Below are 24,877 nucleotides of genomic sequence, written 5' to 3'. Positions count from 1 at the left end.
AATCTGGGCTTTTTCTCATACATGCAGTAAAATATCAATGGATCATAACTAAACAGTTGAACATGTAAATAAATTATTTTGGGGAATGCTTGCACTTTAATATTAGTCACAGCAGAATCAGGATTGAATGGCCCAGTTCCTTCTGAACACAAGATATTTCTTACTGTCTTCATTGCTCTTTTATTTAGTAAATATTTTTTATTAAGGATACACAATCCCAAACAGAATCCAACATGCTTACCCCCAACTGTATTTATTCTATAACAGGAGTTAAAAGTTGCATGACAAAATGCTACTATTTTTTTCTTCTACACCACTTCAAATCTGAGTATCCTAAAATGCATTCCAGAGATTATTAAATTTGACCTCACAAAAGGTCATGTGATGCTGTATTGTAAATAGGTAAATATATACAGTAAATAAGAAGGATCGTGAGCACACATAATAAGCAATTTATGACTCAGAAGAGGCCCATTTTTGAATCACTTATCCTTATCACTTACCATGGCCATAACTAAAATACAAACATTTACTTCAAGGCCAAATTTAAACAAATAGGGCTATGAAAGAATCCAGTGTAATAGTAAATCACTGACTGCCATCTGCTGTGCCTTAAGTCTCCCCTTTGGTCAGATTAACTACCTCTGACTGTATATTAAATGAAAACAAAGACATTTGTTATTGTTAACAAAAAACACATAAAAAATGAAAAATATGCTTCCCAGTAAGTGGAAAAATCAGTTTCTATTTTCTAATCATAATTTTAAAGAATTTACACATACAAACACAAAATTTCCTATTTTGAAGGATTTCCTCAACTGTAAATTTTACTAAATAACACATACAGTAGAGTAAAAATTAAAAGGAACAAATCTGAATTTCACAATTAAGCATTTTTCTTCATATTTTTTTTCTATTTCTCCCACCAAATGATAGCCTCATAGATCAATATGTACCTTACTATTGTAGTATATAAAAGTTTTTAATAAAGCTTTTGGAAAAAATACTGTATTCTCTAGCAGAACTCCAAAATCAACAAACGTCTGGCAACAGGAACTGCATTTACTGGACTATGAAAGTAATACTATATATTCAAACTTAGAGAGAACTTCATTTCTCTAACAGGTGTGAGGTCTGAAAACCACACTTGAAAAACTCCAATGATTCCAACTTAGTACAGCAGCAACAAATATATTTCACTGAATTGCCAAGTGTTTTTTTACTCTTGCTTGGAGTTTTATAGCATTATAGCAAAAAGGTTACAGAAGGCCAGAGAGATGTAAATATAATGTGAAGTAAGTGTTTATAAATAAACATAAATTGAAGTTGGAAACATTGTGCAACCTGGTTGAATTTAAACCATAGAATCCTGCAACTCCAAGATTTTGAGATTCCTGCAAGGTCATATTATTTCTTTTAGCAATACCAAAAAACCCCAAAAGACAAAAAGAAACATCTGAAAGGAAGAAATGCTACAGAACATAGACATTATCTATAAACCTGGTGGAAAGACAAGAAAAGAAGAGATGCTAGAAAAGAAGATACTAGTGAGTGTGAACAACCTTCACCATCATGCTTGTCACTGCTGTCACTATTCACATAAATTACTAAGATTCTAAGATGAAACACTGTATTTTTCTAGTCCTGAAAGGATAATGATTATATCAGATCAGCGAAGGAAAAAAAAAAAATCTCTTCACTTGTATCAGTTGAAGCCTGAGCAATGTAAAGAAGTGAACCAAACATTTCTACTGCAATGTTATGTTTTTGTAGTTTCCATCAACGCTTACATCTTACCACTACCTTAACTCTTTTTAAAAGTTTCTGTTTAGCAAATATTTAGTGAGATTAGTCAGGATGAACCTGCCCTTTCAACATTTGCTTTTGCCGAATAGGAAAAATAAAAAGCAACATTGAAAAATCTGGTAAGAAGTTCACCAGGGAGTCTATTTTCCAACAGCTGTGTGGCCAGCGAACACAGAGAGACTGCATCTTCCCACTTCCTTAGTTCTGCTAATTTTACCACTTTCCTTTACTTCTTTTTTAAGTTAAAACAAGAACAAGATACTGAACTTTGTCAACTCAATAAATATAACCCACAAGTAAGAATTTCCAGCTTTCCCAAAATGTTTTTTAAGATGATCTAAGAAAGTGTCAGGCAGGAGTTTTTTCCCTTTGGAAACTCCAGACGGCTCTAAAGAAAAAAAGAATACACAGGAACTGTTAGAACGAGGAGTTTCATTCCTCAGAGTTGTGGAGGTTGTTTTTACACCAATAGAACTCACAGATGCAACTGTAATAACAACAATTGTGGCAGTTGCTCAATAAATACATTAGCGAAGGTAATTCTTGTCTCAAAGAGATCACACATTCTCTTTGGTAGACGAATGAAAGAGCAGATGAGAGAAGAGCCTAATACTTTACCATATTACATTGCTTACTTGAACCAACTTCAGTTCAATGACTCTTGAGGGATACAACCTAACCGCAGGTGTGGACAGGGGGTGAATATTACAAAGAAAATTTTAAGCAGAAATGGAGTTGCAAACTTGTTAATATCTTTAGTATTCCGAACAAAACAAGAAACCCATTCCTGAAACACAAGCATGTATACCTAATGTAACCTTATTGTTTTAATTGTTAAACTATTTTTAAATATGAAGGTTTCAAAAATATTTTATTTCAAATGAGGAGCTATCAACTCAAACATTTAAAAAAACTGTGATAAATACACAGTCCTAAGACTAACTGAACTTTGGAAGCAAGATTTCCAAAGCAATGCACATTGTTCAACCGGACTATAGGGAAGGGACAAATGTTTCACACTATTTTAATTTTACCTGTTCCAAATAATGTAATGATAAGTTGATATATTTGGCTTCTGTCAACAAATGACCTCCAACTCCAGTCTTTGCAACACGCTCTGATCCAGCAAGATCTACTAAGTGTAACTTGGAGCGTCGGATGGTTGCAGATCCAGGTTCCTTGCTGGAGATGTGAATAGTGAAAATGCAGTGAGATCGGGTTGAGGCTTGATTCATTGGTGTCTATGACAAAAAGAAAGAAAGATTCCTAAATGTTGATTTAATAAATAAATTTAGTTTGGTATAGCTCAAAAATGAGGTAACTGAAATCACCTATCCAATTGTGAGCCATTAAAGCTGTGACAAATATGCAAGAAGAACCTAGCAGGATTTACCTGGCATTCACACTCTGACCAAATAACTGGATAGCTTTCATCTGGTCAAATTTTATTGCAAGCACATCTATGACTTTGTTCCAAGGTACTCTAACAGTGTCCGAACTCTTTTAGGACATCAGGAAAGCAGCTGGCCTCACTACACTGAGGAACAGCGCAAGAAAAGGGGAACTTGATCAAAGGGAAATTTATTAATTCCTGATTTCCAAGAGGTTATTGTTTTCTGTGATTTCATATTATCAATCTCCCTTCCCTCTCCTTCCCCTTTTGCTTAATTTCCTTACAGTAAAGCCAGTCTGGGAGACTCTTAAGATAAGCAGCTGTGACAATCACCTCTGTGGACCCAGAAATAGTAATCCGGTCTACCAGCACATTTCATTAGAAGTCTAGAAATATTCTACAAGTAAGAAAGAAGGGAAAATGTAAGTTAAAACTACTTTGAAAGCTAAAATGCATAATGAACACATCTGGAAGGAAACAGAAAACACAGTTGAGCTTACTTGTTGAACATTCCCTTCCATAAAAATTTCAGGAACGTAAAACTTCTCTAAAGTTTCATACGTTATCCTTGTTTGTTGTAGTAGATTTATTTTTCTGTTGTTGAGACTAAATAAAGATACTAATTGAAAAAAAGGATATAAATCTTAAGGATTCTAGCAGAAGCATAAAATGCATTGTTAGTCCTCATCAGGCTTTGGAGAAGGCACATGAGTTTCAACATTAGCAACAGAAGACCTCCTACAAATGATCTTGGCAATCTGTGCAAAACCAGATCTTTGGCTAATTTGTGTATATCCAGTTCATGCAAAATTGATGAAAACGAACAACACAAATTTCAAAGAACAACAGTATTTCAGAAACCATTTTACTGGAAAGAATTTTAATAAATATCAAGCCACATGGCCAATTTGACTAGAAACTTGGAATACACTCTCTCTACTGTATAATGACATACTATTTTTTATAGCCTGGCTTGATAACTTTTTTTTATTTATTTTATAAATAATGCTTATTTATGGAATGCACTGTATTATGTACTGTATTCTAACACTAATTCTAAAAGCACGATGTGAAAAGGTAGATCAAGATCTATATACTATTACTTTGAAGTGCAGCAAAGAAAGGATAAGAAAGTTTTATTTTAACTACCTGATCTGATAACCTATCAAATCATATGGGCAGAACATAAAATTAGCATTTGTAGAAAGCTGCAAAAGCACTACGGAATAACTTAATTACTACACAGACCTGCATTTGTTGCACATCAGTTTGACATCATGAATCTAGATATGACTCTACACAGAAACTAGTGTCTGTTTCTCAGTAAAATCACCAGAACTACCTCATTTTTAATTTTTTTGGCCAGATATCTACCAGTGTAACTAAGAATAAAAATTTCTGTAAGGCTTTAGATTTCACATTTTCATTACTCATACTTACAAAACATTTCTAATTTGGCAAACTCAGCATTTTATGTGGTATGACTCAATTTTCACAAAAGGTTTGGCTTTAAATATATTTATTTGGAATAGCTAGTGTGACACTTCCTTAGCTTCTGACAGACTGACACATAGGAATTCTTGGTCAATTTTTAGAGATGCTAACTTCTTGCTTTATTATGACATTAGTGGGATTCCCAATTTTTGAAACACAGGACATAGCATTTTGAATAGCACTCAGATACTTAGCTTTAGCTTTCCAGTGATTGGATACCATACCAAATGTGCACCTTTTCTTAAAAAAAAATGTATAAAGATATCTTTTAGCATCTAAAAGATGCTATAGTTCTAAAAGCTGCTTATATCATGCTATTGTTGCAAACAATAAACTAAAAGGAAGTACTTATTATCCTCATTTTATAAATGGATAAAAGTTTTAGTACATGTATTGAGATTAAAGGTTTACCATACAAATATATATATATATTTTTAAAGGAACTGCTTTTTTCGTATATAAATTATTACAAGTATGAGTACATTGATGTCAGTACATAAGTACTTCATGTGCAAAAAAATAGGGTAGTGAAATAAATTAAAAAATAAGTTTTATTTTGAGTTAGTAGCTAAATCTATACTTATTTATGGCTACTTTAAAAAAAGATTAAAAAATCCTGGCTAAACATATATTAACTTCTTGTCTATACCTTATTCCTCTGCTATACTGGAGTAAATATTTATCTGGGCTTACCCTGGGATTCATAATAGATATATCAAAACATTGCTTTTTTCTGTAGTCTTTGGTATCACACATTCTAGATGTTAAAAGAGGCTGTGTGTTGCAAGTGTTGAAGTTGTTGGCTTGTCAATCCAGTAAATCTGGCTCTCAACAAAGAGACTGCAAGCTGAATATTCCTTTAACAGTAATATTATGAACAGCTATACTTTTTGGTTAAACTGTCTCCTCTTCAATTTCCCAATATTTGTTTCCAGTCTTGCTGCAGCAGCCTGCTCCTCAATAACACAAGCACAACTGAACTGTTTTTGGGAACTGATCCATCCCAAAAAGAGTCTCCAAATCGTAGATATTTAACCTGGATCAGTCTTCTGATTCAGTCACAGTGCAGCTATATAAAGCGGTTCTCCTAGAATAATTGAAAATAGCACACAGTGTGTGAACAAGTAGGTGGTGTGCAGGAATAGCTTAAGCTTGGAGTGTCAGTAAAAATTCTGTAATGAAATTATAGCCTTAGCACTATTTTATTTTGAGCTGCTTTTCCTAACAAGGCCAAACTCAGAGGGAGAGGGAAGAGAGTTTTGATCATTTAGAATTATAAAGATGAGGAATTTTGGAATAATACAGGCAAGTAACTGGTCAGCTTGTAACTTGAGTTGTGGCATGAACTGCAAGAAAATGCACATCCCAAACATATCTAAAATGCAGTTATACTAAGAAAAAGTTATATGCTGTTAAAATATACTTTATTCAGCAATTCTGATTCCATGAATAATCAAAGCCAGCTCCACTTATTTTACTAGGAGAGCTATGATTTTACTACTTGTAGCTCTGGGAAGGAGGACTGGATATTTTATTTTTCCAGCTCACAATCCTCAACAGAATTAATATTTAAGGACATTCTGCACTACAGTCATGGCACTGGTCACACTGCAGTGAAGACAAGTCCAAGTCAGATTGAATATTAACACAAGTCTAGCTATGGAAGTGCAGAGTTCAGTAAAGGCTGCTAAACCAATGTAAGACGCAGAAAAAATTATCATGCTTAAGCATTCTTAAGTTTCACTACAGAGCAAAACCTCAAGTTTTTCAAAATGTGCTTCTAATAACACCTGTTTAACTCCCAAAAGGCAACAAAGTTACAAAGACATGAAAGAAAATAATTTCAGGACTCTGAGCACCAAAAGTTAGCTCAGGGCAATATTAGGCCTGTAAGGTCTTTATTGGCTACAGCAATACACTAGCCACAACCTGATTTTCCATGTCCCATGCAGACTCTGCTGGGCTGGTCATTAGAAACTCCATTGCTTTTCTCTGCACAACTTCTTTACATGTAAAATGAACAAAGGTGATCTGGAAGTCATTCGCTAGAATCCTAAACTGCTATTTTTACAAAGTCCTTCAGAGTAGAACCATGATTTAATCAATACCTCTTTTTGCAATATGATTCTATCTCTACTTTGTAATTCATACATATTTAGTTAAAGCATTCCCACACATAGAAAGCTCCATTAGAACTCTTGCAGGAAGTGTAAAGCAATAAAAATGTAAACTGTTAAATAGGAGGTGATTATGAAATGTTAATTGCAACCATAATCCTCCACACTTTGCTACTTGTATCACATAAGCAACAGAAATGAGAACTTGTCAACATCTTCAGCCTAAAAAGAAGGAAAGAAGGCTTTTTGTTTTTCTGCTATCTTACATATGAAACTTCATGGGGTATCACCATTTGGCTCTTCATAAAGTTCAAAAACAAACAAAATCTTTTGGAAAGGGTCTCAGAGCCTACTAAAGGGTTCCATTAGCGGCTTTCAGAGCTCATTTTGGCTTTGTTAGCAATACTCCATTCATATATATATGAAATCATCCTCACATTAATTTGATGTGATGAAGGGGGGGAAAAAAAAAAAAAAGAGGGGAGTGGTCTGCCTCTCAGCAGATGGTTGCCATTGTGCAGGCTATATATAGAAAAACAGACGAGCTGCAGTTACTTACAAAGAACTAATTTCTTCCAGGAATTCTGTGACATCATTGACCACAGAAGCAGACTTCAAATCCTCTGTGATACCATGTGAACAATACAAAGGAATTAATTCCAGGTCAACTGATGCTGCCCCTTTGTGCTATGGTAAAACAGGACTCTAATAATGTGTATCTTTCAAGACCACTTCTTGGTAAAGCATCAGCTCTGATGTAGGAAAATATACACAAGAGATTTCAATGACATATGGCCCAGCCTCCTTTTTCTACATGATCAGGACATATCTGTGTTTACTGAAATTAAATGAAGTGTGTAGAAGCTTTATGACTTAAACTAGTATATATGTCACACTACGGCTGCAAGCTTAAACACAGCTTGTAGAAATGTGAAACAATAAAAAATGAAAGACTAACATTACTGATTATGTTATATTAATACCAAAACAGTTTTAGTAAACAGCAGAAATTCCCAGCATTTTACATTTTATTCTGTATACGTATGTTGAATTTCTGGAACTTTTGAAATAGACTCTCAGTAAAATGAAGCCAGTTGTGCTCTCTGAAAAAATCTACCACACAGTTTACAGGCTAAGCCATTCTCATTTGCACTTCTGATAATCCCTCTACCTCAGGTAGCAAGTGCTTTTATACCTTTTACTTAAATTAACCCAAGTTTTGGGGATTATTACTGCATAATTTCATAAAATACATACATTTAAAAAGAATTAAGGCTATATATATGTGACATTCCCCACAGTGCAAATCACAGGAAAGAAATGTCTTCAGGGTATGACTAATAGGTGTTTGACACCATGTGCACAGCATATTTATGAGTCTCACAACTTCCCTTCCTTCTACTTATAAGATCAATTTCTTTCATTGCAATACAAAAGCAATTGCTACTTTATAGTAACTGTAGTTCTTTGAAATGTCTTGCTCATATATATGTATATAATACCTGGTGCATGAAATTATGAAATCACCCATGTGCTTCAGATCAGAGTATTTTGGCACAAAGGATTTGATGAACAGCTTCAAAAAGTCAAAATATAGGTGGAATTGGGAGCCACATTAAATACTTCACCAAAATAATATCCAGATATTGTAAGACTCTATAGGAGCTAGAAAGAACATCTTGAAATATTTATGGACAATACATCTCAACAAATTACAGTTCCTACGAAGTAAGCAGCAGTTTCTTTTTTTCCAAGTGTTAGTTCTTATATATTCCATTCTTATCAATTACCAGTGACATAAGAATAAGAGAGGAAGATTCTACTTAAAAGAAAACCTGCAGCCCAGCTGTATTGCGAGAAGCATCTGATTTGGATGCTTCTGTCAAGGAATAAGACCTCATAGAAGTGCAGACTGATTGTTTGGGTGTTGGATCATATCTTTTTTAAGCAGCAGAAGTTGCTGGAGCCCAAGATCTAAAATTTAAATTTCAATCGTTAGCTATCTTAAATCCACAAAAAAAAAGTGGAAGTCCCACCCTATACAAGAATTTATGTATTTCCCAAATCCTTTGGTTGTTGTATTTGCTATTAAAAAAGCAATTTTCACTAAGAATAGCAAGGAACAAGAGGCTACTGACTTAAATAGAGTTCTTAATAAGTCATGTCCTAAAAAGAAGAAAGCTTCTTAAATAGTAGAAAATGTATGGAAAGCTGTATGAAAACCACCATTAGACCAAAGAAGCCACTACTATCTGGAAAAATTATATGTTGATTATGGCTGCCAAGTATACCCAAGCTAGAGAAAACAGAAAAAGAGTTCAGGACAGCTGGGACAAAAGATTACCAGGTGATAAATGCAGTCATTCAGCTCAACTGCAAGTCTCTGCTTGGCAGCTTACACTGTTGCAGTGGAATCTTCTCTTCTTTGAATGAAAATACTCAGACATCAGAAGAACATGATTTTCCTATATGAGTGAATCAGTGCCTAGCCAAGACATAAATGAAGGAAGGCTGATTCTGAATGCTCCCATTTTCTTGAGAATAAGTCTCAGTACAAGTTGTTGTTTTAAGATATTTTTGTCATTTTTTTGCTCTTGAAATTTTTGAAGAGGAGGAAAGGGCAAAAAGAAAGCATTGATAGCATCAAAGCTGGATACCACATTGATTTTCTCCAGTCTCAAACTATCTTCGGATGGATATCCGTATAAAGAAGTAGTTTTGACAGTTTTAGTCATTTTACAGTTCAGATGGTAAGAAAATAGCCAGTGTATCCTACAAGAATGATAACAAAGCAACTTAACATAGTCTGGTTTTGTGTTTGAAATTCATCCTTGTTAGAACATTCCCAAATTTTCCACACTGCTGGATAACAGCACAGAATGTCTTAAGTTTCTTCAAGGCAGAAGGAGCAGATTCCTGTGCTGAAAAGCAGCAGATATAAACTCTGAGCTCCAACAGGACCATGCTATATGGAAGGGCATGTGAGTTCAGCAAGAATGGGAGGTTCCTGCCTTTATATCTGATGGAAGAGAGAAACCTTAATATATCTTTAATTCCCTTTCTGATTAATATGGTACAAATGGCTCCTGTGGAGCATTTAGGTACACTTGACACAGATGAAGTTGCAAACTTATCTGCTATGAAAATATAAGGAAGAGAATGAGTGTACTCTGACACTTTCCTGATTTCTAAAAGCACCTTTGCATATTCACTACAAATACAATTTAGCAGTTAGACCATAGTAACTGAGGTAACTTTTCAAGTAATTACCATTCCATGGGGAGACTATTATTAAACTTTACAATATAGAGTGCCTTTTATCCATAAAAATCCCAAAGCACTTTAAAGACTATTCAAAGTATGAGATAGTGATTCTTTTACCACACTAAAGTGAAAGCACCTGTGCTGAAATCGTGATGCTATTTGGTGCTAATAATAATACATCACAGCTTTGTGAGAGTGTTAACAATTAACACCAATGAGGAATTTAGGGAAGCAGAAAGTTATAATTCAGTTTGGAATGCAGCCTGAACATGGATAACATGTCAACTCTTGACAAAAGTGTCTTTTAATCTGGTATATTCACATGTTGTCAAATTCTATATTTCATATTTTATCCAAGAAGCAATGTGTTCAAGCACTACAAGTGGCTCTCCAAACATATTCAGGAGAATACTAATTGACAAAATTAACTACAAGTGGAATGAGTCCAACTCAGACATCACAAGTCAGTCCCCACAACTATCTTTAAATGTTTTAAAGTTTCATTCTTTATTGACAAAAACGTATTTAAAGATTGCCAGAAGTCTGCTGCTTGCCCCATACTTCAAGCATTTTAAAGGCTGGAACAATATTGTGTATGCACTGTCTTCCAGATTCAAACAATGGAGAGTTACAGTTATAAAACCATGCACTAAAATATTTTCTTTCTCATTAAAATGAAGTAACTTTTCATTAGAGGAAAAACAAATGCTGAATTTACATGAGACTGCAATGTACAGACATAATCAATCTTGCTTCAAGATTTAACAGTTTTGAAATTGATGCATGCGCTTGGGAGGCTACTGGCTTTACGTTGGTCTGCTATTTTAAAGGAAATACTAAAAAAAGTATCACAGAGGGTCAGGCATATTATTTGAAAGGACAGTGATCACAAGAGCTTCCAATCACAAAAATTCAGATGAGGAAACCTCGGTCACAGGCATATTAATAGTACATCTATCAGAATAAAGCATTTGTGGACGCTACCTGAACAGACAAACACTTCTCCATTTGCATGGGCTTTTCTAGATGCTGCTGCTACCACCTGTGTCATATATTCAATGGATTTTGGAATCTCTTGTGTGCAAATTTTTTGAGCTACCTAAATCATGAAGTTGGCTTAAAAATCAAAGTATAAAAAAAAAATTCAGATTTTTTTATAGCCTGTTGCTGAGATTCTTTTGCATTCAAATGTAACAAGAAACTGTGTTTTATGGATAAAAAGCAAACAGAAAAAATAGCCAGTACGGCTGGAAGAGCTGCCAACATAACAATCAATTCTTTGGGTTTGTTCTCTGTCCACTTGTCCCTGCCAAAATACAAGAGACAAAAACTTCCTATTTGGATTTTTATATTATAAAGCATTTACGCATAGATGTCTCCCATTTTCTTTTCTTCCATTTCCAGAGCTCATGGCACATGTCAAAAGTGAAGTAAAGGACTGTTTCCATACTTGTCTATAAAGCAGTACTGTGCAAGTTACAGTAGCTTCCTCCCTTTCCTTCTCATGGGCTCTATTGTTATGTGTGGGAAGCATTCTCTTATAAAGGTTCATTAGGTTCTGATATTTAATGAATAAATGTAGTCTAAGGAACGTATTTAAAATCATGATCACTGTTTTTTCTTTTAAAGCACAATCAGTGGGGAGGGCAAAATGCAGCCTTCAAACCACAAGTTAGACTTCCATCAGCTCTCAGGCATTTCAGAAATCTTACACTTTATATTGTCATTCTTATTTTCAAAATGGTCCTACAACTGTTCAAAGAAGAATTGTCTTGGGGTAAAGCATTAGACAAATTTTGGAGACTGAAGTTCTGCCACAGATTTCCTATGTGAGCCACAGCAGTCACCCTAGTTTTTCCATACCTAAACTCCTCATCAATAAAAAAAAAAGATGGATCAGGTCTAGTTTTTCCTTTTACTTCCTTTTCTATTCAGGTTTATTCATTTTGTGTCTTTTAAAGCTTAGTTAAATAGGGTCTTTTTTTGAGGTCAGGAAATGTTGTCATAATTCAATTAAGTGTTAATAACACAGATCTCTGGAGAAGAAGTTACAGCTGACTTCACAAACTCTCTTTCACAGACCTTTACATTAATCCCTCATTTCTGCAACCACAATTTTCTCATCCTGTTAAGTCATCATACATAGCACCACAGTGACCTAAAACCACAAGGCCAAAGGATCATGGGTGATAAATTTTGTAACACATGGTCATAGCACTCAGTAAACTCATGAGACTGAAACGTGCCTGCTGCTATTGCAAAGGAACAATGTGCAAGTAAAATTGTTGGATTGAAAACTTGCTCATTTTAAGTTTTCAGGATCATGTCAGCATTCAGGTTAATTAAAGTATGTATTGCTGCAATGGGCAGTTGCTATTCCAAGCAAGTTTTCTTGGAATATGCTAACAATTTTTTTAAGTATCCTGCATTAAATGACACCAATGAAACAGTAACTTTATAGTATTTATATAACACAAAAAACCTTACTGCAGCAAAAGCAGCAGAAGTGGCAACAGCATAGCATTTGCTAATCCAAGCCATTCAGATCAGTGAATTCTATATTAGTGGGGCCCACTGTAACTGCTTGCCACTCTTCTGGTTCAGTTACATTTTCCAACACATTCTCCCTGTCTATTCTTGTGTTTTCTAGCAAGAAGTAGTATGCCTCAAACAAAATTACCAAGCTATAGGTTCAAAAACAGACTAGATTTTTCCTTGCACAACATAGTTAAGCCTTTTTTTTTTTTAAAAAACCTCTTCTCTATATACCTGTTATTGGCCATTATTTGAAATGGATAAGTGGCACAGACATATTTCATCTGACTCATTAGGAATATTCTTCTAGCTTTATTGAGTGCTACACTTTATTTGGAGCTCTAAAGACTTAACATATTCATTAGTCCTTCTTCTTGTTCATGACTTAGTGTTTGGGAAATATTTTCTCTTTAGGTGACGTTTTCCATGTATGTAACACGACCATCCTTTACAATTACTGATTTATGAAACTGTCAACCAGCAGCACATCATTCTTTAAATATCCCATCTCATTCTCCTACTCAGCTCATCAAAACTGAATTGACATTTCCTGAAGATCTTTCTCCATCTCATGAACTTTCTTTTTCTGTTTTCAATGAGAATTATAATCACAGTTTTTCAGGCTTTTGAACACAATGTCATCTTTGGGTCTCCTCAGTTATACTTTTTCAAATTCCTCTCTTCTAAATTGTATCACTTTTTCCTTTTCAATATCAAACTCTCCCTCACCTCTATATTCATTTTTACTAACAGCCTTAATCACAGCTTCATTATCTCTTTGCTAAAAGTCTTTCTGCCTCTCAAAATGTCACTGCTGAAATAGTCTCCCTTGAGAAAGGGAAAAAAGATCAGCTTCTTGCATATCTATATTTTGTAATCAAATGCTTCTTCTTCTGTGCCCAAGCGTGCATGGTCAGCCAGCACAGAGAGCTACTTTGAATGGATCTTTCTCCTCATTGATTTACTACACATCTTTTTGGTCAAACAGAGGAAAAAAATCCACAAATTTCTAGAATACGATTAGCTGTAGTGGTAAAGATACATCTATTCAGAGATGACAATGCCTACATCTCTAATACACTTTTTATATTTACATTTCACTTCCAAGCATGAAGATAAGAAACCCCCCTCCCTGATTTCTTAATTGGATATGGAAACAATATATGCTTGAATTCACCTGAATTCTCCAGAATCAGTAAAATCGCTCTTGTCTTTGCATACTAGAAAATATTTATTCTGAATGTGCTACGCACCACCATTTGCATCTTTACACATAAGATCACATGTCCACAGAATTAGAAGAAAAAAGGGGGGGGACTGCTAATCATTACTGTAACTACTTCAAAGGCAAGCCAGTATGTTTGTAGGAAAGCCTGACAATGTTTCATAAGGATATTTTTTCTAATCTTTAAATATGCGTTCATGTTGACGTGTATAATATTCAAAGGACAGTCTCTGTTTTTTTTAATGAGAAAAACATTTTTGTTTTACTTATTTAATTGCAGCAAGTTATTACATCAGCCACCACCAGTCAGATTCACTATGGAAAAACAGAAAGCTTTCTGCAAAGTCGAAGATATAGTCATAGAAATGCTTATTTAATTTCACTATGGAAATATACTGAGCAAGAAGGAACTTATTCATTTATCACTGTGTGCTTCCTAGCTAATTCTTATGTAGAGAGGTTTATAACCATTTTAATTCTGATGGTGTCAAGTAAGATTTGTGGCAGCAGTTCTTACCTCAGCAATCATTCTATTGGTGTCTCCCAAGAACAGCAGGTTTAGGGCTTCTTCTTCATTAGTTGCTTGCTGAAGAGACAAGTTTTTCAGATGAATGTTTTGATCAGGGTCTTCCATTATCGTCACTTTTCTACAAGAAAAAAAAAAAAAGGAAAATTAGAATCACTGCAAGGTGATCTCTGTTCTGTACTTTCATTAAGACTGCACCTAAAATAGGTGACACCTGAGAAACAAAACCTATCACAATAAAAAAAGCACTAAAAATATGAAGAGTTACAGATACACATTAAAGAAAGTACCAAATAAAATATTTCTATGTCACCTCCTTTTTCTCCTTCTATTATAAAACTCCACATAAAAGAAGAATAATTAGAGAAAGGTTTAGGATCTTTTTGGTGAGATAAGTAAAATCTCAAGAGCAAGACATTAGATGAATTATCACAAACAATAAGTAGGGGTTTGTTTCCCATTGCAACATTTATTTAAGCACATGATACCTAAGTATAGCACAATCTTGATGAAAAAATAGGCACGGAATACTTCAGAACCAACACATCTGTAGCCAACATGTTTCTAATAACTCTGAATTTGTCAAGATTATTTCTCTTTCAATCTTCTTCAAATGGTAATAACTACAAATGAAAATGATCCCTTTCTGTAATTAAAAGCATACAAACAGAATGTTCTTATTTATTTTTACTGAGGTTAGAAATGCTGTTAACTGCACTTCTTTAAGCCTTAAAAGTTAAGAGAAAGGAAGTTAGATGGAAGCAGCAAGGACATGGCAAAATTCTGGGAGAGTTACTGTCACTGAAACCCCTTTTCACTTCTTTAAACAGCCCCTTAACATAAGACATTTTTCTTCTGATTGGGTAATAGAACATTAAACTTTTTTGGTTGCATTGAGTAGCCGGTTAGGGTCTCCTTAGCTAAGACATTCTATAGTATCCAATGTGGAATCCAAGTAGTTGTTTCACTGGATTTGGAAAACTTCCAGAATGAGGACCGTGTTAAAAATGAAGCACATTAATTCTGAGGAAGACTAGGGTGAGTGATATGTTTTGAGACAATTTATAAGAAGGAAATTAGAGTTATCTTTTCGCAAATATAGATAATAGATCAACCACACATCAAAAGAAAAAAAGCCAACACTTTTGCTTCATGTATATAAATGTGTTGAAATATAGAAATATATATATTTCATATTCATCGAGGTCAACCACAAGAGGGAGTATGGGGCTGATCTTGAGATTTTATCTCTAGATAGTTCTTGCATGTTAATGACTCCAAGATGCTCCGAAAGCACAAAGGTTGGGTTTTGTTTTGCCTTGCTTTTTTTTCAAAACAGGCAGAAAGAAACTGAGCAGCTAAGTAGCATTCCAGAATATTACTCTTGAATATTAGGGAGCAGTCTACCTTCTGATGGTCAAAATGTTGGAACAGAAATACTGAAATCATTTGAAAGCATTGCAATACATGATTTTCAAGAAAAAATACATGTAAAAGTAGACACAATGCTGCTTTAGTAGTCATAACAATTTTTTTCCAAGTGTGATTGCCTCCTGCTATAGCTTTATTTTTGTGCTCTAAGGCAAGATGGCTTCAATCCCTAATAAAGTCAAGAACCTCTACTTCCCCCATTAAGAGTCTAAACTCAAAAGTATGTCTGCTCTTAGATAACAATGTTTTGATAATGTCAGATTATATTCTGTCCTCAGTTCCAGTTGTGCATGTATCACACACAAGGCCAGAGTAATTCTGATTAAAATATGATGCTTTGACTGATTTTAATATTTTAAAATGACTTAATAAGAATCATCCACCTCTTTTTATAATTTAGGAAAACAATGCTGCTTTACTATGAACACTTGTCATTGCACTTCAACTTCTAAGGATTTTTTCAGACTACATTTTGACCAATGATTATAAATAATTTCCAGTCTTGCAGACAATAAAGATACTAGTTTGGACAAAAAGTTTTGGAGGATTATGTCAGAATGGGCAGAGTAGAGAGACTGTAAACCAGTGACAATCTTCTGTCCTGCGCAGTGCCCTTTCAGCTATTAGGAGGATTTCCAGATGGAAGTCCAAATTTGCACATCTACAGAGGACTCTTAAAACCTCTCCAAAAAGACATATCCCAAAATGACAACAAAATGATTTATTTCATAGTGCTATAAAATTACTGCATAATATGACAATAGATTTCTATAGAACGCTGTATATTAGTGATGTGTTTAAATTTCTTAGTCCTGACTTGGATCTTGGAGTGGAAAAGTTAAGTTATCCATAATGACTGAAAGAAGGCAGAGACAAGGTTTTGTTTTCTTTATAAACAAAGAATCTTTTCCATTTAGTTTAATGGATGGAATTTGTAGCCGACTAGAAAACTTGTAGGATGGGATCAGCATTTTTTATACTGTTATTAATTCAGGTCCATTCCTGCATCAGCTTAGCTGCCATTAATGCAAGAGAGCCTTATACAGTGAACACTTAAATAAGAAACTCCTGTTACTGGGAAACAATGAAGTTAAAACTTCTTTTGGTTCATTAATACCATCTGATTAAATTGTGTAATATAAACAAAAAGCTCAGAGCTTTGGGAAAACAAACGACAATTTTTTCTTTTATAAAGTCTCCTATGATTATATCTGTCTTCAGGGCTTAGAATTGAAGAAGTCTATAATAATCTCACAAATTTATAAACATTTAAGAATTAATCAGAGTGATGTAAGAAGGATCATCTGATGAGGATACACACCCCGTATAATAATGCGTTAACAGAATATAGTGATGTTATTTTGGCATGAGAAGGAGACAATACATGCAATAATAAATTTAGGAAAAGGATGGAAGAAAAGCAGTAAGCATGCATCTTGGGGTTTGTCCAGAAAAACAGAGAGAAAAAAAAAAAAAAAAAAGGATAGCCAGTCTTTGTGAAAAGTTCCAAGGAGCTTTAGCTTTTAAGAAAGAATGGCTAAGATCATCATTTTATGTATCATCCAAAAAAAACTCCTTCAGAAGCACAGCTGCCTTTATACCACATCAGAGGACAGAGTCAACACTGATTCAAGAGGGACAGTTACAAGCTATTCAACCACCAGCAAAACTTCCAATAGCACGCTGATTTGATATTTCATTTAAGCACAAATCAAAGCATAATCTCCTTTGCTTGTGAGACATGACAAAACTATGAGATGAGCTAGTATTGGTGAAGGCTGCTTTTCTGACATATATGATAAAAAAAATCCTTCCCACCCTCTCCAACAAATTCCACATTTGAGTCAAGAAAAATACAGTTTTATTGTTCTACACTTTATGGACACAGTTACAGTTGAATGGGATTGGTGGATCATGTAGGAACAGAATATACAGGATCTGCTAGAATTTGCAGGCAGCTGCAATAATCTCATTCTTAGTAAAATGTCTGTTAAATGAAATACTTCCATATTCAAAAGTAAAGACACACCACAGCAATAATCTCAGCTGAATTACTTCACTCATTAGATGACTTATCTAAGTTAAGACTTAAAGTGGTCACCTCAGAAAAGTTTCACTGATTGCTCCCTACTGGTTTTGAGGAAACAAATAAATAGAAAATTTGGATGTGAGTAACTGTTCATAACGTACGCTGAAGTTACTTTACACATTTAAAGTGAAAGTTGTTTGAACTGTAAAGAACAAAATGTAGTCTTTGAAGAAATGATTCAGAACAATTGTCTGTTGTCTCTCCAGTAAACAAACACAAAAGCATACATTTTCAAACCTGAATATTCTCCTAACTTTAGCATTCAATAGTAACATTTATATTGAATACTCTTCATTTCGAAGGAGCGTATGTCATGGGGAAACATACAACCTTAGAGCTAATGAAAAGCTTCGGAAAAAGTTCTTTAATTTGAACAATCCTGCAAATCTTTTATAAAAACAAGAGATAGCAGTATGGAATCTAACAGTTTATCATCTGTATTTTAGAATAATAGTTTTATACTTGTTAAATTTTCAAAGACAATCATAATTTCGATTTCCTTGTATAAGGATGGGACTCAACACAGTTACAACTGTAATGGGACCGTCAATGTGGAAATTAAATTTTGCATTCTAATAAGTAAGTGACTTTAAATGAATCTTCATCTGAACAAGCTGGGTTTCAGCTAGTGTTTTAAAATTATAATGTCAGCTTTGTATAAACAAGACAAGGTGTAACTGTCAAATAAGACATATTGTATAAGAATCATTAAAATGCTTCAAACAATATCTACTATGGGCTACATGTAATATCAACAACTGAACACTATGAAAGTTGTCTTTTTTTTCTTTCTGTGAAACTACAAGTTCACTGGGATTTCAAAAGCAAATTTTGCTGATGTATAAATGCCAGTACCGATCAGAAACATAATTATGTTAAGATTTGTTAATGAACCTGACCTGTGAACCACCTTACTTTTGTAAAACTAGAGTATGGTTAACCACATGAACAGTTTATTTTACAGACTTTTCAGTTATTTCCAGTTATGTAAACATGTAATATATAACAAACATTCTGTATATATTTAAATTAGACAAAATCTAGAGTTTAGTGATTCCAGCTTCACAGACTTCTGTTTATTATACTTACACTGAAGAGACTTTTTTTTCCTCTCTCTCTTACATGTGAGCTACATTTTTCTCTCTCTCATATGTGAACTACATTCGCACATTTGTCAGGAATTTATTTACAAAAAAATTATTGGTTTTATGTGAAAGGTTCTCTCCTCTGCATCCAGCAGAATCCAATTAAATTGAGCAGTATCAGGAAGAAAAATTCAATAGACTATAGAATACAAAGGATGGCTCCGTACAGCACATGGACTTCAGGAGATGGGATTCCAAAACTCATCAGGTTTAGATGGATTGGGCAATTCTTCTAACTGTTATTATTTATTTGGCATCAAGGACAATTTTCACGCCTGGGTTTTCAACTACTATCTATGGGTCTATTGTGTGATTTTCATAACGTACTTCTATTTGCTGAATGTCATCACTTCCACTGAATTAATTAGCTTAATGTTATTAGTATATTAGTTTGTTAGAGAGAAGTACATATCTTTGATTCAAAATGCATCTCTCTTGCAAGAATATGTATAACAATACTCCTTTCACAACAATCTGCATACTTCACTAGATTAACTAGGTTGTTTATCTTTCAAAGTGACAAATTTCTTCAACTCTTTTCTTCTCCACCTTATATGCTTGGAGGAATATCAGCACAGACTGCTAATACCCAAGCATAGGTAAACTGCATTTGGCTTTGCATGGTGCTTAATACCTTGATGCCCCCCTGTGAAGTTCAACAGGAAATTATCAATAACACGATCCTTTTCAAGTGCAATAAATGTAAGTTCTTAGTTTTTAATATTCTAATTAAAAACATGCTTTCAATGAAACTGAGCAAGTTAGATTATTCTGTGCTCTGCTTACTACCAGTAAAATCTTAAGGTCTTAAAATTCTTAAAAAAAGGAAATATCTTTCACATAATAAACATCTGAAGAATTTTAAAATCTGTGTAACTACTATTTAATTTGCCATTTACAATAAATTATCCAAGTAACTAAAAATATAATTAATCATGTAACAACCCTTCTACATAGTCTGTACTCCTTTTTAGCTCCCTACATTGAAAAAAAAAAATCCCCAAAACATATTTTATCAACTAATTACTTTTATACAATACTAAATATAAGTTGTGAAGGTATAGTTGTAGTCTGCAGTATGAACTTTGACAGCTGATGTACTGAAAATGATAATGACCACATGTAGTAAAAAAATTTAAGTATTTATAAAAATTAGTCACCATGCAGAACAAAATTTGATTGTCTCACTAATAACCATTCTGCAACAGAATATAGTATATAAATTTAGGGGTAATTACGATTATCCCAGCATGCTTTGTCCCCAATTCACAACCAAATATTCTGTCAATTTTTACTTTTTTACAATAGTCTAATACATATATGGAATTATTCTCCATTCTAGCTTAAAGTACAAAATACAACCAATCTTGATATTCTAAAATTCATGATTATTAATAAATATTCAGAATCTAGTTTTAAAAAGTGACTTCTATTTTCCTAGGCACATGGTCCCAAATAGCCATGTTTGAATTAAAGTTCCATCTAAACCAAGTTCAATTCATTTCAATAAATTCAATTTAATAAAATGAACAAACTGAATGAATTAAAATAAAATATAATTTAATAGATGTAATTAATGATTTAATAAATTTGAATAACTTAATAAAATGAATAAATTCACTTTCATAAGCTGAATAAAATCTACTTAAAGTAACAGACTAGTTACTAATACACAACTGAGAACAGAAATTTGTACCTGCAGAAAATGGACACAAAAATAAGTTATCTCAAAAATTAGTCTCTTATTTTTAATTTTTTTCTGTGTAGCACAGGAAGTAGATAATGAACTACATGAGATTCCTGAACTTTACTACAAAAGATATTAATAAATACACACAGTACTTTTAGCATTAAAATGTCAGAGAGATGGACGTTAGTCCCATTTTATAGTATGAGTTTGTCTGCTCTTCCAATATCTCTAGACTAGCTTGTCTTATAAAGGTCAATTGTGAAAGTTTTTTTGTAGCTATAGATCCTGGATAGACACCACATATTCCGCAGAAAACTAAAGCTAGATTTTATTACAGCTTCTAACAATTCAGAAACTTTCATGGCAGCTTAATTTAAAAAAATGCTTTAATAAATTATCAAAATAATTAGTGATTTTAACATAAAATTTACATGTTCCAGTCACCATTAAGGTAAGTGAGACGATTCATGGTTCCCAGCATTATTTCAGGGCATTTACAAATCCAAAAAGTCAGCAACTCATTTCTTTGTACCTATTTACTGTTCACTGAGTTATTTTACAAATATCACAGGCTAAAATATTTTTTTCAGAAGACTCTTAAGAACTTAAGGTTCATATTTACTATAAATTGTGTAAAATCCTTAACTTTAGCAAATGTATGTGTTCAGGACCTACACAAGCCTTTACTTACTACCCTTGTCCAAATATTAGTAGGTGCTAGAGTCTCATCAAGGAATACTGTTATGACAATCCATTCTGAAGTAAATATATTGTGATTTGGAGTTCCATTTGAGCTTTTGTACCTTCTATTATTTAGCTTACTTCATAATTGCCTATACTTGAAAAATAATTATCCTTGAAGGAAAAGACCCCAGTATAAGCAGAGTTTTTTTCTTCCTATTAGTTTCAAGGAAATACTCCCTGTTCCATATGTCTCCACCACACAAATGCATGTGCATACCATATAAAGGGACAGACTGTCATTAAAAACAAACAAAAACAAACAAAAAAACCCCAAAGTATAACTTCACTTTTGTTTCCAATAGCTGCAATAGATCTCTTCTGCAGAATATCAATCTTTTAAACTTTCACCTTCAATTAGCCCAATCTAGTTTTCCTAGTATATATATATGTACAGAAAAAGGAAACTATAGACAGTGTTGATAATATGGAAAAAATATTTTGAGTTAATTAAGACTGAGATCGGTAGTACAGTTTCAAAAAAAAATCCCCAAACAATGTAACAGGGCATCTGAAAATGACTTTTGCTTTTGTTGTTCATGCTGATTCTTTGTAGTTTTGTTACTCACGGCAAATCTTCCAATCTGGAGGCTTCGTGTCTTGGGTCCAACAGATCATAACCACATTCATTGTAGATTTCTAAGTAGGAAACATGAGTTGTATACACTTTGCTGCTATCCTAAATAAGAAAGGAAATAAAAGGAAGGGCTATAAATAGCAGTCAGAGCTAGGCCAAAGGATAGATTTATCACTACAACTTCTACATTGCTTCCTCACTGTCTCTTACTCTTTTCCTGGGTATGGTTTACATTTTCAATTCGTGATACTTTTGTGTTTTTCTGTTACCATATGCATAAAAGCTCAAGATGAAAAAGGAAAAAACTTAAAAAAACAAAAACCAAAAAAACCCTATACCCATGATTAGAAGCAAGTTTAGCCTGTCTTTTTTTTTTATTGGTTCCACATATCTAAAAAAGTCTGCATACACTTAGAATGTGGCAGATTGGTTACAGAATTGTGTAACGTGCCATTTTTTTTTTTACTTCCATGACAAAAAAGAATGTTACTATAAAGAGGTAAACCCTCATATTATGGATAAAAAGGCTATCAAAAAAAAAAAAACGAAAAAAACCAAAAAAAACCCCAAACCCAAAGAACAAAAAAATAAATCAGAGCTTTACTTCATTTAGAAACTTCAGTGACATACAGCTTTCCACACTCTTTATCATAATATTTAAACACTATAAAATGTCAGCTATTTTCTGTAATCCTCATTTTGTCTGTATTACACATTGCCAAAACGTAACTTAACACAACTGGGTTTTACAGACAGAATTTTCTCCTCCCCCAAAGCCAAATCCAAACAACATAAACCTCAAAATAATGGGCTATGATTTTCAAAATGAAAGAAAATTAGTCACTTCTTTTTCAGCAGATGAAACCACTGTGAAAGCACTCATATCACACTTACAGTAGCAGTTCTGTAATCCAATCTGCTACAGTTTTTTCAAAATACCTTGAGATATGAAGTTCTCATTTTCATTGAATAACTATTTCCTATAGGAGCCTTTTATTGATCATGACAGACCACTGTTTCAAGGGACACTGTTTCAAAAGATACACTACAGATGGATGGAAAAAATGGATTAAGAAACTGTTCAAACAGGAAGCTGTGAAACTAGGAGAATTTCTAAACAATAAAATTAAAAGGAGATGTTATTAAAAATAAAGGTTTTGATTTGCCTCTCTTTTTTTAATAAAAAAATTTATTTCCTTGCTTTCAACTGCTTGGTCTCATCAGCCCATGTGAGGGCTTCAAAAGTCTTTTATTTTGTCCCCTAAGATCACTTTTCTCTGTTCCATCATATCTATGGATAGGAGGCGGATGACAGTTTTCTCTTGTGGCAGTGCTTTCCAAAGCTCTGTTATATAGAGAAAAAGAAATGAAACAAGAGAAGGATACAATAAGAAAGGCACGTGGAAGGATAAAGCACCAAGAGGAGGCAGAGAAAGAAAACGTATTAAACAATGATCTGGAAACAGGCAGGTAGAAATATCCCTAAAAGCCAGCTAGGTAGAGCTTAGGATCAGAAAAATCAGTACAAAAATAGAAACTCAAACATTTTTGTTTCTATAGAGTATATTTGCTGAGAACGAGGCAAATACATTAGTTATCTTTCTTCATGTTTTTATTACATAATTAGCACTGTACAAGCATGTTGATGTGCTTACACCGCACATTGTTGGCAAATGCAAGACCACCCTATTTACTTTTTACAACAAAAGTCCTCCCTGTAGTCCCGTGAGTGCAGCAGAATGTCCAAGGAACGTGATTACACAGCTTTTTTTCATCTTATTCACACAAGAACAAATTTACATGCACTCATAATATGCTGTGTAGACATACCTGCCGAAGTCATACCTTTAAAGAATCAAGATAACTATTCAATATTGTTAATCCTTACTAAGGCAGGGTATGTTCATGTGACTGAGATACATACCCTTATGAGGAAGAATTGGCAGGATCCAACTCTATATTAGATGAATGAGAGCATATAAAAGTACGAGTTAAAGATTGATGTTAGGGTCAAATAATGCACAAATTTGTTTAATTTAATAGCTTTGTTAAAATGTGAAGATTAATCTTAAATTAGTCATAGGCCTGATGGACTAAATGAGGAAACAAAACCTCTATTACATCAGACTGAAAAACAAACGTCCTTTTCCTCTCTTCACTTTTGCCTCCTATAGTTGCAAGAGCACTAGAATAATTGCATTTTATTGCATACAAATGTCAAATTAAAATCATTCTACAATATTTTGGTTATAACCAAACACAAAAAAAGAACTTTTTTCCTGAAGTTCTTATACCTTCAATGCCAATCACAGTATCATCAGCTTGTTGTTGTTTTTTTTCCTCAGTCCTCTCATGTGGCAAAAATGGTATGTGTTATTTAATCTTTCCTTCCAACCTGTGGGCTGTAGGTCAGTGAAAAGACTTTGGATTAAGAGTGCAGGACTTGAAATTAACTTCACTATTCAATGGAGAAATGTTGTTGCTGTCACTTTATTTACATTCCTGAAGCATATCAGTTGGCTATTATTAGGAAAATTAACATAGAGAGATATTAAGGAATGTTTCTGGCAAGTTATGATTTTTCATGTTTTTTTCATAATCATTTGTAAAGAGGCTCTTAGATGTTGAGACATTACTGTGTAGTGTAGTATTTTAAATGCTATTATTACCTTCTGTAAAACTGAATTGCTGCCATGTTTTCTGTACATAAAAAAATAGAAGAAATCACCAAATTCAGTTTCAGTTGTCTTTTTTAGGGCATAGTAAATCCAGAAGAACCATACAATTAAATTAAAATTAGTATTCTCTTTCTGCCAAATTCAGCCAATTCTCTTTCTGCCAGGC

At 33.6% G+C, this 24,877-nt stretch overlaps 1 protein-coding gene across 1 annotated transcript in view; it reads right to left on the bottom strand.

Annotated features, from left to right (window-relative positions):
• The window catches only part of KIF6 (kinesin family member 6), a 182,345-nt gene that overhangs the window by 132,252 nt on the left and 25,216 nt on the right, over positions 1-24,877 (bottom strand). The window contains exons 5-7 of the mRNA XM_067293186.1: positions 22,026-22,135; positions 14,352-14,481; positions 2,841-3,047 (exon numbers count right to left, since the gene is read on the bottom strand). Coding sequence (XP_067149287.1) covers positions 2,841-3,047; positions 14,352-14,481; positions 22,026-22,135 — 447 coding nt within the window. The remainder of the gene's footprint in view (positions 1-2,840; positions 3,048-14,351; positions 14,482-22,025; positions 22,136-24,877) is intronic.

This window comes from Apteryx mantelli, chromosome 3 (genome assembly GCF_036417845.1).
Source record: "Apteryx mantelli isolate bAptMan1 chromosome 3, bAptMan1.hap1, whole genome shotgun sequence".
Taxonomy (NCBI): domain Eukaryota; kingdom Metazoa; phylum Chordata; class Aves; order Apterygiformes; family Apterygidae; genus Apteryx; species Apteryx mantelli.
This window is presented reverse-complemented; position numbering and strand designations above follow the sequence as displayed.